Raw genomic sequence first — 14,334 nt, forward strand, 5'->3', positions numbered from 1 at the left:
GTGCTGGTGCGCGGTTTTTCCCATCGAGACCCTGTTCTCCCGTCCCAGGGTCTTTACTCGACCTCGTCAGACTGTTCTCTCATCTCTCAGGCTGAAAATCCTAGTTTTCGTGAGTGATTTAGATTTTTAGAGATGACTCTTGTTTTCCGTTCACTTTTTATTTTGACCCGATTCCCGATTGGCAGGAAGGTCACAAGAATAATACAAAGGAGCCCTGTAGTCTTTTCAGCCAGATTGTCCCCAAGGTTCAACATTTTACCGTGCTTGTCTGCCTGTCTGTCCCGTTCCCAACCATCCGTCCATCTGTCCGTCCGTGCACCCACCTGTCCTTCCTTCCATGCACCTGCCCGTGGTCCTCTGCAGACGTGATGTTCTGGAGCTCTCCTGTGTGTGTTTCCTGAAAGCAGGTACTCTCTTACCTGCCGAACCAGTACCGTTACCGACCTCCAGAAATTAGCGTCCATTCCACACGATTATCTAACCGAAGGCCTTGCTGCAGCCTCACTGTCTGTCACAGCGTGCTCTCCTGTAATTTTTAGCCGAAGAGGGTCCCCGGTCACACGTTACGTTCAGGCGTCCCGTCTCTTCGGTCCGTCTCCTGGAGCGGTTACGGCCTGCCTTCGTGGTTCCTGATGTTGGCGTTCTTGAAGAGTGCACGTCCCTCAGTTTGGGTTTGTCTGATGTTCCCTCAGGATGAGACTCAGGTGAAGAGTGTCCCAGGTGTGATGCTGTGTCCTTTTGTCCCGTGACGCGTATTGTAAAGAGTTCTCGTTAGAACCGAACTTGCTTTTGCAGTCGTCTAAAATTGCTCGCATGGTTGCAGAGTCCAGGCATGTTCAGAGAAATCGGTTTCTCTTCCTGTGCGCACCCCTTCCTTCTTTTCCTCTATAGGTAACCAGTGTCTTTTGATTTTATGCTTTATGCTTCCACTGACTCGTTTGTAGAAACAAACACGTGCGTTCTTAACTTCCTCCTTAGATGGACGTTATCCCCGTCTCACTTTCTCCCGTTTCCATTGCCTCCCGGAGGTCCCTCCAGAATGGTACCTGGACAGCGTCCCTGTCCCGCGTTACACCTGCTGTGTGGCTTTGGCGGGGTTCAACCGCCTGTGCCCTGGGTGGCGAGTTTCTTTCCTCCGGCCAGGTTCATAGTTTCAGGCGGTCCTTAGGCTGCTCCTGTCGAGCATCTGGCACAACGTCCTGGGTCGTGTGGGTGGAGGAATTAATTGCAGAAAAACTCGGTCGGGTTGGAATCTGCACAGGAGAGCCCATCTCTTCCTCTGCCGTTTCTTCCCACTCAGTAGCTGGGGGAGCAGAGCGTGCACGAGAGGACATACGGCATCCTTGAGACCCACAGGGTACTTTGGGTTGCTGCCGCACCGGCCTCTGTGCCCCGGTCCCGCAGGAGGGGTGCTGACGTGGGCTCGGGGGAGCTTGGGTCTGCGGTCGGCACCCACGCTTCTAGTCCTGGACTCGGCCGCCGGGTAGCGGCCGGCTGTGGACGTTCACCCGTTCGCGGCCTCAGCTCCCCCCTGCAAAACGCCTAAGTGGCCGGTGTGAAAACTCCATTCAATTATCCCAGAAAGCAGACTGTTGTTCTTTGTGGGGAGGAGGAAATAGCCCGAGTGTGCAGCGGCCTTCTCGGTTATGAAATATTGAACAGTACAAATGTTCCTGAGAGAAAATGACGTAGGGTGGAGACTGTGAGTTGGAAATGCGTCCCGGCTCGTGACTGGAGGCAGGAGCCTAAATTTGTTAAAGAAGTGCATAAGTAAGTTAAAAGCATCGTGCATTTGCATTTAGCCCGAGATGCATTTCGGTTGCTACTGCTTTTTAAGCACAAGCACACAGTAAGTGGTCCGCAGTTTCTGTGCCTTTCTCCACCTCCTGCTGGGTGTGGGCCCTGGGAAAGGAGATTCTCTCCGAAAGGGACTTGGGGTGGGATTTGGCTCTTGGAGGAAATGCTCACGGGGCCTCCGGGGCCTGGGGGCTTCCTGGTTGCCAGGCGAAGCCTGAACCTCCCTGACCCGTGCACGGGTTCTGTGTTGTGCGAAGGCCTGTGGAATCCTCCCTGGGGGGCCCACCCTGGGGTCTTGAGCCCCCACAGTGTAGGGACCGTGCTTGCTGGGCCACCGACGCCACCCAGTGCCAGATGCATGTGGGTTCCCGGCGGACGCAGATGGGCAGACGGCAGTTAGCTCATGCAGGGTGCGGCCGGGCAGAGGACGCCCTTTGCTTCTGAGCCCCGGTGCGCCCCTTCCTGCTCCGAGCCACGGCGGGTCAGCGTGGCTGTCTGTTTCCCGCCTGAGAGGGTTTCACTCCCGTGGCCTGGAGCATCTCTCTCTGATGCCTAGACTTCAAGGAAGGGCCCTGGAGGGAAGGGAAGTTTCTGAGCAGCCAGCAAGCGCTTTCTCACCCGCAAAGTCCTCTGCCAGCAGGGGCGTTGGGAGCTGCCTGCTGCCTGCTTACGGTTTGGAGGGGGGCGGGAGTTGTCCAGACAAGGTGAGGCCCCGTTCCAGGCCTACTGGCTGCAGGGCTAGGTGTGGGGTTGGCCACGTGGTGGTGGATGTGGGCCCACAGATGTCCATCTGGGAGTCTGGCGTTTTGTTTGTTGGTTTGACTCTGCTCCTGCCGTTAAATCGGTGCTGTTCGGCGAAGAGGAAGGCAGATCCGGATCCCTTCTACTCCCGGTGAGAATCTGCCCTTCCATTATTCGTTGCGGATGTTGGGCCCCGACTCCTCGACAGGCACAGAGCCCGGCTCCCCCCGCCCCAGGCAGGGCCGTCTCAGTGCCCGGCTGAGCGCCCCGCCTGCCCAGCTCCTACTTCAGAGGAGCCACCCCCGGAGCCTGCCGGTGCTGGGCTCGCCCCGTGGGACCCAGGGCTGCGGGACTCTTGGGTGGGGGGCGAAGTCAGGGAGCAAGCTCCAGCGGGCCTGCCCGTGTGGTATTTTGATGGCTCCGTGTCCAGGGTCTGGCAGTGTCCTCTGACGGGCACTTTGGAAGAGGACAGAACCGAGCTCCGTGGGATGTGTTTCGTCAGGAGCCACGCGAGCTCTGGGAGCTTTCTTGTTGACGCTCCGCATGCACCCACTGAACACCTCACCCGCTCCCTGGGCGGTGAGGAGGCCGGAGGATGGGACCCCGCTTACGCTGGCGTGCCTGAGCTCCCGCGTGAGGACGGCACCTCGCCTTCCCTGCCCTCTGCCGCCCCCCCGGCTGGTCCCCTCCTGCCGAGACCCCCACGGACGAGGCCACACTGGTCCAGCGGGCCGCCCTGTGACGTGGGCTTGCCCCAACTTTCTTCCAGCTCCGTGTGGGAACTTCACGTCGCGTCTCCCCTACTGAGCCGGATTCTCGTGTGACAGAGTGAAGGTGGCCGGCACCTTATCTACGTATCCCCACAGCTCAGGCTCGTGCTCTAGTGGTTGTGGGTGCTCAGTGCGTATTTGAACGGACGGGTCTGTGGATGCGTGAGTCGATGGGTAGGTGAGTGGGCGGGTGGGTGAGTGGATGGATGAGTCAGCGGGTAGGTGGGTGGACGGATGGATGGGCCGATGAGTGGGTGAGTGGGTGAATGGATAGATGGCTGGAGGGTGAGTGAGCGGGTGAGCGGATAGATGGATGGATGTGTGGGTCTGTGGGTAGGCGGGTGGATGGACGAGTGGACAGACAGACTGTTCCTTCCACCGGGCACGCTTCTGCACATCCTTCCGGGTCCCAGCGGGCACTTACCACAGCTCAGGTCCTCCAGATACGCCCTTCCCTGCTCTCACCCTGTCTGGTGTTTGGTCCTTAAGCATGTGTTTTATATGTGTCACGTTTGCTCCCTGGTGAGCTCACCCACTCGGAGACTCGGGGCCTGGTCTTGCCTTGTTGGGGGCAGAGTCCCGGCGACCCCCACCCCAGAGCTGTGCAGGGTGCAGGTGCTTAGAAAATAGCTCATTGCTGTGGGGAAGGGCTGGGCATGGCGGGCTCAGCTGCGGGGCACTAAGTGCTGGGGGGAAAGAGAGAGGGACCAGGGATGGGCACACACACATTTTCTGTTTCTGAGTCCGGGGCCCCAGAGCCCAGACCTCGGGCGGCCACGTGAAGCCACGTCATCTGTGCTGAGGGGCTGTCGGTTCCTGAAAGACAGCTGTTCTGGGTCAAAACCCTGGATGAGATCCTATTTCTTATTATTTTACATGGAAAGAATCCCCCAAAACTCCAGCTGGTTTCCCAAGAGGGACCTAACCCTGCGGTAAGCCGGTGTCTGAGCAGCCCAGCACGGCAGGTGCCGCCCCCTGAGGGCCAGACAGCACGGTCGCTGACCGTTGGTGGCACCACAGTAAGCAAAGTCCACGTCAGAGACATTGGGCGGACGGAAGTTGCCCATCCCGAACGGTTTTTCTCCGGGAGAAGCTGAGGGGGAAGGGAGTTGTCGTGGGCGCTTTTTTGCTGGTCATTTAAAGTAGCCGTGTGCCCTCGGCTTAGAGCCTGATACCTGGTCACTGTGGGGAGCACGTGGTTCTGCCTTCTAGAAAGGTCCGAGGCGATGGCCAGCGGGCGAGTTGGGCCGGCAGGCTGCGGGTGGGGAGGGTGCAGGCTGCAGGGGAGGAGGAAGGGTGGGGGCGGAGCCTGGGGCCCCCAGGTGTGCTGCCTCCCACGTGGCCAGCGGGAGCAGCTTTCCCAGCGGTCTCTGTGTTTGCAGGCCCGGCCGGTGGGAAGGAGTTTTATTTAAGGATTATCACTTGATTTTTATTTTTGGCTGTGGCTGGGCCTGTTGGATTCTGTGCCAGGAGGACTCCTGCTTGAGAGTTCTACTTTTACACATTTAAAAATAGCCTGGAAGCTGGTTCCTTCCTCCCAGTGACTCCCCTGGAGGCTGGGGCGCCGGGTTGGGCCGTGGCCCACGCTGTCTGGGTGTGTGGTGGGCATGGCCCAGGGCGTCCTCTCTCTGTCCCTCCGAGTCTGGGTGGCCGTGGGCTGGCAGTGGAGGAGGTGCCCGGAGTCCCCGGTCAGCTTGCCGACCCTGCCCGCCTCTCGGGCTCGGTGGGAGGGGGGGGGGGGGGGCGCCTGCTGGACTCTGTGCGCGAGCCCTGCACGGGGTGCCTTCCCACACCCTGCTGTTTTCGGGGCTCCACGTCTGTAGCTCATTTTGCCTTGTCCCTTGGCAAGCAGCGGTCAGCAGTCTCTGTAAGGGGCCCCGAACGCCCCCACTAGAGCAGGACCTGGCTTGTGTGGACCCTGCCGCTGCAAGGAGGGGGCATTTGGGACGAGGGAGCCAAGGCTTAGAAAGTCCGAGCGTCCTCAGGGCTCACCACACCCCCGGGCCTCCGCCTGCCCTGAGTCTGCTGCCCAACGGCTGTCACGGGAGTGGGTGGCATCATGCCATGTGCCCGCCGCTCTCACGGGGGCCCCGTTGGACAGCCGTGCAGGGAGGGAATTCACGAATTCTGGGACAGACTCCTGCCTTCCAGGTGCACCCCCGGTCCTAGAAGGTCTGGGGATTCAGACTCCCTCCTCAGGCAGGCATTTGGGCTCCCACAGCCTCCCCCGGGCTCCCGGCTGCCCCCAGCGTTCTGCTGCGGCACCCCCGTGGCCACACCAGTCCTTGGAAGGGAGCGAATCGCTGTGCTGGGGACCTCACTGTGTGACCCTGGCGGGCCCGGTGGTCTCTAACGCGGCCGCCTTTCCTGCCCCGCAGGGCCCTGACTTGGTGGTCTCATGTGCCAGGGTGTGGCTCCCGCTCCTGGGGACCCCGCCTGTAACTTAGCCGCTGGTGCCTGTGGACTGATGGGCATCTGGCCCCCTGCAAGGGTGGCTCCCACGGCCCGTGAGGCAGGCCGCACCCCCACGAAGAGGCAGAGAGGGGCTCCGAACAGCCTGAGCGCATGCTGCACCAAAATGGCGCGTGTAGGGCGTGGGCTTGTGGGAGTGTGGGCGACCGGATGTCCTCTGTGCGGGTACTTCTCACGACGGGACTTCAGAGAGTCAGAGCTCTCGTGGTCAGGGCTGGTGGGGCACTTTTCGAATCCCGCTTCAGGTGGGGCCCGGAGAGAGGCGGGGAGGAGATGGGTGGGAGGAGGGGGCTGCTGGGGCCGCTGCATCTCCTGAGGGCCATTTGACTCAGGAAAGGGGTCCGTTCTGTGTTTTGTGACCTGTGGGTTCCCGTGGGGCAGGTGGAAGGAGGGACCCGTCCCTCCCTCCCGGGGCCCAGTAGGGCCTCCTTGGACGCAGTCTTGTCTCAGGAAGGAATGCGGGGCGGAATCCTGGCCCCCAAAAGTGTCTGCGCCCTCATCGCCAGAACCTGCCACCGTGTCACCTTCGTGGCCCAAGGGACGTGTAACTGAGTTAAGGATCCGAGAGGGGGGCCATCCTGGTTACCCGGTGTGCCCAGTCTGGTTAATCACAGCAACTCCCGCGAGAGGGAGACAGAGGGTCAGGGGAGACGTGACGATGGAGTCCATGTGAGGTGGTCCCGTGCTGAGACCCGGGAGCCTCGCGCTCTGGCAGCCGAGTGTCCAGGCCCGGGGCCCGGGCTCTGCAGAAGGAAGGCTGGTCGCTGCTGGAAAGGCTGTGGTCTGGGCTCTGAGGTCAGAGGGCGTCGGGGTCAGAGGCGGCCCCCAGGGGAGGCTGGGTGGAGCGAGACCGGCTCAGAAGTTGCCACTCAGCGGGAAGGGAGGAGGGAGAAATCGATGGCCGTGGGGGGGCGGTGGGGGTGGGTAGGGTTGTGCTGCTGTGTCCTGTGCCCCGTGCACTGTGATTGACCTAAATATGTCACCAGCTGGGGGGACAGGCCGGAACACCCACGCTCCCTGGGTCTGGTCGGTATTTCAGGCTCGGGGGAGAGAGCCGCGTGGCCTTGCAGAGAGCTGTTCGCTCAGAGGACGGGAGGGAGACGGCCCCAAATGCCAGCTGGGTTTATTTATCCAGACGTGTCTGTGCCGCCAGCAGAGGAGGCGCTGGAAGAGGTGGACGTGTCCTTTCCGGGAAGGGGGACGGGCAGACTTGCCTGGCTGCGTCCTAGGGTGTGAAACTGAGCCGCTGCCCCGCGCTGGCTGGAGGCGGGAGGGGCTTTGTGGCGCGGGGCTGAGGGCCGGGGGTGCGTTCGTCTCTGTTCCGCAGGGGGCCGCCGACCCGGGGAGGCCAGGAGACCGGGGGCCAGTCCGGGGCTGAGGTCCCAAGCCTCCATCCTGGGCAGGGCAGGGCAGGGCAGGGCCGAGCCGAGGGGCCTTAACCCCCGAGGGTGTTAAGAGGACCTGGCTCTCGGCTGCCCCGCGTCTCTGAAACCACCTGTGATGGTGAGTGTGTCTTTTTTTGCTCAGCGCACCGGCGGCTCGTGGGGCGGAATCTCGGTGTCCACACGTGTCCACGTAGGCTTGGCCCACAGTTGCCACGTGGTGGAACCCAGCCACGTGTTGAGCTTCCGCAGGTTGGCCTCCTGGGGGAGGGAGCTCGGGGGCGGCCAAGTTAAGTAAAGTGTGGTTTCCTGCCAATGATGCAGGAGGGGCTGACTGCCTGTGGATGGGGGAGGCGTCCGCAGCTGCCTTGACCTTCAGACGGAGCTGAGATGCACAGAGGTTTTTGGGGTGCGTGTGGGTGTTGGGATGGGAAAGCTCGAGAACACCCCAATCTGGGCACTTGTGAGGTGGCCCCCGGGGTACCTGACTTGGCCAATGGCCACTCCCCCGGGGGAGAGGTGCCCTCACCCCTGTCCAGGGCTGTCTGCCCGTCAGCACGTGGTGGACAGGACCCCGTGGAGGCTCACCCCGAGGTTCATCCACTGGCTTATCCAGTGAGTCTTGACCGGGCACCTGCTTAGACCAGGCCCACCGCAGGAGGACCACACTGCTCCGAAGCGAGTGCCGTGGGAGGAGGCTGGGCAGTGCTGTGTAGGCACACGGGAGGGCAGAGCTCTCCCACTGCCGGGGTGCGGGCGCCCTCTTGGAAGAGGGTCCCCGGGCCCTACCTGTGTCGGGACCCACCTCCCAAGGGGCCCAAGGGCCAGTGGGGAGCCGTGTCCAGGCCAGCCCCCTGGGGCCGGTATACACAGAAGATGTGCTCACAGGGGCCACCTGATGCCTGCTCCGGCCGGGGTGCGGTTGCTTCATCACGGCAGCGTTCCCTTTGACGAAGCCTGGTGCATGATACGCGCACAGTGGGCGTTTGCTGAGGAAGTTGTGTGCGAGCAGGTGGTCTCTCTGGGCAGCTGGGCTTGGAGTGGGGCCGAGTGGAAGTCTCTGTGGAGGCCGGAGCTCCCGGGCCGATAACGTGCTAAGCTGTGGGTCCCCGGTCGCCCGAGCACCTCCCAGCCGGTGCCGTGTGTGCCCGGAAACCACAGGTGGGGGCTCCCAGTCCTCCTGAGCCCTCAGGGTGGGTCCCCGGGAGCCCCGGTGCAGGGCTGGGGACGGCTGAGGCCTGACGCGTGGGGGCTGGCAGGTCCGCTGCACAGGGTGCCGGTGTCCTTCGGGGGCCGGAGGCCTCGTGCCGGGGCAGCGGCCCCTCCCTCACCACTGGTGTCCTCGCCGTCGGGCCCCTGGCCAGTCCCGGTGTGTGCGCCCTGCAGCTGACACGTCTGCTCCTGCTGCCTGAGAACTCGCTGGGCTGTCCGTTCACCGTGCCTTTCCTGGCTTCTCCTTGGGCCAGGCTGGGCCCTGGGCCTTCACAGACAGTGGACAGACGGGGACTGTGGGCTCGAGCCAGGGGATCCTGCGCGAGTGTAGACTTAGAAACGTGCTGTGTTTCTAGCAGTCACGTTTGCTGAGCCTTGATCTGTGGACCTGCATCCCCTCTAGGAATCCCCTCCCAGCACCCTGAGGAGAACCCATGTTGCCCACGTTCCTGTTAGAGCAAACCCATGAGGGAAGTGACAAAATGCCACGTTGAATGTGTGGGGAGCGGTCAGGGAGGTTGCTCTGGGAGGGGAAATGGTGCCTTGAGACTGAGGGGCAGGGAGGGGGCACCAGCATGTGCGAAGGTCCTGGGGCAGGGTCAGACCGTGGGCTGATCTCTGAAAGGCGATCCCTGTGGCGTGGACCCAAAGAGCAAAGCCGAGGGAAGAGCAGTGAGACACAGCAGGTGAGGCGGAGTGCGGGGCATCGCTTTGGAGGGATTCGCTGAGTGGTTGGATTTCATCGCAAGCCCCTGCCGACTTTCAGGCAGGACGGCGGCAGGAGTGCTGTTTAGAGGTGGATTGGAGGGTGTAAGGGGGCCAGTTAGGAACCAGGGTAAGAGTTGGGACCAGGAGGATGGGTGGGTTTGGGGCGACGTGCAGAAGTCCCAGTGTGTGTGGCGGTGTGCCTGGCACAGGACCCCTTTGCCATAAACCTGGCTGGCTACCGTGAGCGGGGACACGCGGCTGCCTCGGCAGGGCCGGGGGGGCGGGGCTCAGCTGGGCTTCCCGCAGCCCTGGAGCTGGGGCTCCGTGCTCCTGTCACCTGCCTCCCTGGCCGCCTTCCCTTGCTGCCTGGCCCCCGTTGCTGGCTCTGACTCAGAAGTGGCTCTCTGGACCTGGGCAGAGACCACCCTCTCCTCTCCCCTCTGCACGGCCCCCCTCATGGGGCCTGTTCTGTGTCCAGATTCAGTGGGTCCAGAGGCCTCAGTCTTTGGGGAGACTTAGCTGTGTGGGGGCCACCCTGCTTCACCCCGGGACTGAGGGGGTCTGCGTGGGAGCTGGGAGGGACCGCTCCCTGTGGCGTTGGCGTGTCCTCTTTCTATGCGGGACCTTCTCCCAACAGGCCTCAGTAGCAGGAGGGGCCCGGAGGGGCCGGCGGGTGCTGGAGGGTGCTGGGCGCAGTTGCCCGGAGCCGGGCGGATCCCAGCGGGGTTAGACGCACGGGAGGGCCTCGCGCACTCCAAACGCTCACCGAGCAGGTGGGCCCCGGCCCTCGCACACCCGTGTTCTTCGTGAAATCCGGCGAGCTGCGAACAACCCAGGCAGGAGGTGTGGCCAGGCACCCTCGAGGCGGGAGGGTCTTCTGACCTTGGGCCTCTCGGCCTGCCCGTGTGCCCTCTGGACACAGAGCCCTGCCGTCACGCACCGTCCTGCTGCAAGCCAGTCTGCGCTTGGGGCCTCCGGCTGCCGTGCTGACCTTGGCCTGAATTTCGGGGGCTCGGGCTCAGCCCTGTGTCCCCAGGTCTGGGGAGGCAGCCAGGACAGGAAAGGAAGCCTCTGGGTCTCCCCCGGTCCCTCCCCGGCCCCCCCTCCCCCCAGGCCAGCGAGGGTCTCACCATGACTGGCAGCGAGGGGCAGCGGAGGCCTGCACTCCCGCCACTGGTCAGACTTGGGGGGGTCCTGGCTCTTCCCCGGCTCCAGGCCGCACCTCCGATTTTGGTGAATTAGTCGGTCGCGTTCCTGCGTCTCAGGAAGACCTTTCCAGGACTCGAGCCAAGTGTGGCTTTTCCTGAGTCCACAGGGCTCAGTTCTCCTCGGCGCCAACCCCCCTCACCCGCTCACACGTGCCCCGCGACGCCCGCCCACCCCTCGGACTCACTCCCTGAACGGGGCTGTTCTCACTGTCCGGGTCCCCAGAGGGCCAGCCTTTGTGTGGCTCACTTCTCTGTCACAAGTGTCCTGGTGCGCGAGGCCACGCGCTGGTCCTGTGAAGAGCGGCGAGATACCCGTCCGTCAGGGTGACCGCGAGCGCGGGCCTCCCCACCGCTCTGTTCCGTCTTGCTCGGGCCCCAGCTCAGCAGACTTGTTTCATGACTTTAACCGTTGACTAAAAGGGGGAAGTGGGATCATCGGCCCCCAGCAGATGCCTGTGGAGGAGGCTCTTCCCGGGTCTCGGCCTCGGCAGCACCGTCGGCGTGGGGAGCCGTCTCTCTTCGGGACGTGTTCTCTGGGGGGGCTCGTGGCCGGGCCACGGCACGTGTCGGGGGCTGCCGTGGCCGCGTCCCCGTTGCACCTGCCTCTCCCTGCAGGGCGCTCGGGGTCTCTCAGCAGGTAGCCGTGACCTGTTTGGATGCGGGGAGCCCAGCCCAGCCCCGCGAGGAGGCAGGTCTTCGGTCCCTCACACCTGTGCGGTCCGTCTGTCCCCGGCGGGTGGCGACCCCTCTAGGAGGCGATGCAGAGCCTTGAGAAGTGAGGGCTGGTGTCCGGGGGCAGAGTGGAGACGGCCGAGCTCCGTGCCGTCGTGGGGCTGTGACGAGAGCAGGGCCACCGCGTGTCCCGCTCAGAAACGAGCGAGCCTTCTACACCGCGACAGGGAAATGCAGGAGCCGAGGATTTTCAGGGGGACTCTCGCATTTTGCTGTGATACGAGACTCGGCACAGCCCTCGAGAGTTGAACCAGTTGCCCGCGGCCAGCTGTCGCTCCCCAGGCGTTTGTGGGGGACCCGGTGGGGGAGGCGCTCTGAGGGGGGCAGAGACAGCCGGGGCCCGGTGCTCCTGGGCGGCGCCCGCCGACAGGGTCTGCTCCTGAGGAACGGTGCAGAAGGCAGGGCCCGCCTGTGGCCGCGCCGGTTCCTCCGGCTCCCCCGTGAGGTCACGGCCCAGGCTGCACTCGGGGCACATCGAGCCCGGCGGAAAGCGCGGGGGCTCCGCAGTGGGCATTGTAGTGCGGATGGGCCGCGGGGCGGGCAGGAGGGCCGGCGTGGGGACACCCGGGAAAGGCCGAAGCCGGTGGCCGACCCCTGCGTCCGAGCCCTCCCGTGGTGCCCGCGCCGTCGAGGGGCAGGGTGGACCCGGGCGACGGTCACCTCGCAGCTGTCTCCCTGCAGAGGAGGAGCTCCGCAAGCTGAGGGAAGAAACCAACTCGGAGATGCTGCGGCAGGAGCTGGACCGGGAGCGGCAGCGGCGGATGGAGCTGGAACAGAAGGTCCAGGAGGTGCTGAAGGCCAGGTGAGGAGGGGGCCGAGGCCCTCCGCTGCCCCCGCGGGCGCCTCCTTGCCCCTGAGCCGCCACGGGGGTCGGGACCCCTTCCTGAGCCACCTGCCGCACGCAGCGACCTCGGGGTTCGCCCGCCGCGGAGGGTCACCCTCGTCCCGGCAGCGCCCCTCCGCTCTGGAGGTGACGCCCCGGCTTCTGGGGGGGATGGTGTGGGCCCTGCTGTGGGTGGAGCTGTCCCTGGCGCGTGGCCCCCTCGGCACCCCCCACCTCTGCCCGCGAGAGCTGGGCCTCTGCCTCACGGTGCCGCCAGCGAGAAGCGGGTCATTCCGGGGGGTGTTTGTACGTTCGGAGACCCGTGCTCTCCCTGTCCCTGCAGGCTGGCGGCCTGGCGGACGAGGCCGCTGCTGGGACATCCCCGCCAAGAGCTGGTTCCTCTGTGGGGTGGGCGAGTGCATTGTTGTTACCGAGTGTCGTCACCAGCTCTGGTTCCGAGGATCCCCCCCAGGCTCCAGGTGCCCCGTGCACGGGGTTTAGTCGGTGGGAAGGCGATGGCCAGACGCTGGCTTCCTCTCAGGTCTTACCCGTTGGTGGTCAGCTCCCGGGAGCTGGGGGCACCTGGCTGTCTTTGGAGGAAGGCTGTCTTTACCCTGCTCTGCAGGCGTTTAGGACAACTCGTGTGTGTTTTTGGGCAGCGTTGAAATCGGGCTGTGTTGCCTGTCCCCGCAGGTCAGTGTGGCTGTTTCGGGGTTCTTCGGGACTCCCTGGTGGGGGGAGGCCTCGAGCTTGTCAGGGGAGGGACTCACCCTACTTTGCATTCTGCGGCCGGGGCCCCGTCCCAGACATCGGCACATGGGCCTCAGCCAGGACTTTACCTGATGCTGAACTTTCTTACGTGGAAATCTGTAGACGTGCAAAGATTCAATTACGTTTTAATTATGCAAAGAGGTGCAGTGAGTCACCTGACCTGGACGGATGCTGGGAGATCCAGGGACTGGCCCTGTCCCCGGGTGCCTTCTCAGCCTGCCGGCCACGGCCAGCCTTCGGTGGCGCGTCACAGCGCCGTCTCCCCGACAGAACGCACTTCTGTCTGGGGCAGATGCGTGTTTGGGTCCAGCCTCGCCCGGAGCCCTTGGCTGGAGGCTGCAGTCCCCCCGGTGGCCTTGAGTGGTGTTTGCCCACGTGTCTGCTCTGTCCGTTTCCCAGCCCCCGCCCGGCCTCACTCCCCAGCCCTTCACCAAAGTCCCCTCCCAGTTCTGAGGATGCAGAGGGACCAGTCTCCCACAGGTCTGCTTGGGGGCCAGCTGGGTGATTATAGTTAAGGAACATCCAGGCCAGGACCCAGGAAGCTAAGGGTCCTGGGGTGCCTCGTGGGGCTGCTCCCCTGCTTTATGTGAGGGTGGGGTTTAGGAACCTTCTGGAAACTGAGGCCTGAAGGGGGAGGTACAGGGAGAAGCAGGTTTCATGCAAGAGATGACTCTTTCTCTCTCTGTTTTTTTTAATATTTGTTTATGTTGAGAGAGAGAAAGCATGAGCTAGGGAGGGTCAGAGAGAGAGAGGGAGAGAGAGAACCCCAAGCAGGCTTTGTGCTGTCAGCGCAGAGCCCAGCATGGGGCTTGATCTCACGAACCGTGAGATCGTGACCTGAGCTGAAATCAAAGAGTCTGACGCTTCACCAGCTGTGCGTCCCACAAGTGATGACCTTTTGCACCGTCACCTCGATGTCTGTGTGGGGGTGGCCGTGGGCCGTCCCTGCTGGGTGAGCATGTGGAGGGGCCCCTGCACGTGCGCGCGCACACACACACACACACACACACACCCCCAAGCTGCAGATGAGTTGTAGGATTGAAACCTGGGGATTAGGTTTACGTAAACCTCTGTTTTGGTTTTAAAGAGAATTTCTGAAAAACCATCTTGGTTAAAGCTTATTTATCAGTAGGCAAAGGCCTTTTCCAGTTCGCGGTCCAAAAGCCACGTGGAAACACCGCCCTCACCGCCTTGTGCCCGTCTGTGGCCAGGCCTTGCCTGGGACCCCGGCCTCGGGCCCTCCTCTCGGGCCGCTCCTGTGCTGGGCCCCAGGCCATACTGAGCCTTGGTGGGGGCTGCTCTGTGTGTGGGGTGAGATGGACCCCCCCAGCCCAGGGAGGGTCGGGGGCAGAGTGAGCCTGGCGCCCGGCCCTGGCATCACACTTGGAACCTCCCGGGCCTCAGTGCCCTCTGGCCTCAGACGGGTTGTGGATCAGAAAATTGGATTTTCAAAAAGCAATTCAGGCACATTCCACTCCAGCCTTGTTGGCCGATCATCAAGCATTAGCATAGGTTGTTCCGGAACGTTTGAGTGAGTCCACGGGTGTTACAAATCCAAGGCCCCTTTTTTCCGATCGAGGTCACACGGCTCTTGTTTCCCTGAGGTCACCCCGTTGGTGTCCCCCTTGACCGGGAGCTGCGGGTGGGACCGGGCGCCCCAACGTCTTAGGCTGCGATGTCCCGATGCGCCATCTCCCCGCTGCCCGCCGCCTCCTGTG

The 14,334-nt window shown here is 63.3% G+C and overlaps 1 protein-coding gene across 7 annotated transcripts in view; it reads left to right on the top strand.

Moving 5' to 3' along the window:
* GRAMD4 (GRAM domain containing 4) overlaps positions 1-14,334 on the top strand; it is a 72,396-nt gene that overhangs the window by 40,859 nt on the left and 17,203 nt on the right. For 6 of the 7 annotated variants that reach the window (XM_053896037.1, XM_053896041.1, XM_053896039.1 and 3 more), the window contains exon 4: positions 11,704-11,824. In XM_053896037.1, coding sequence (XP_053752012.1) covers positions 11,704-11,824 — 121 coding nt within the window. The remainder of the gene's footprint in view (positions 1-11,703; positions 11,825-14,334) is intronic. The other variant, XM_053896043.1, reaches the window with a different exon arrangement.

The sequence above is a fragment of the Panthera pardus genome, unplaced genomic scaffold, assembly GCF_024362965.1.
Source record: "Panthera pardus isolate Hobbes unplaced genomic scaffold, ASM2436296v1 HiC_scaffold_6, whole genome shotgun sequence".
NCBI classification, from domain to species: domain Eukaryota; kingdom Metazoa; phylum Chordata; class Mammalia; order Carnivora; family Felidae; genus Panthera; species Panthera pardus.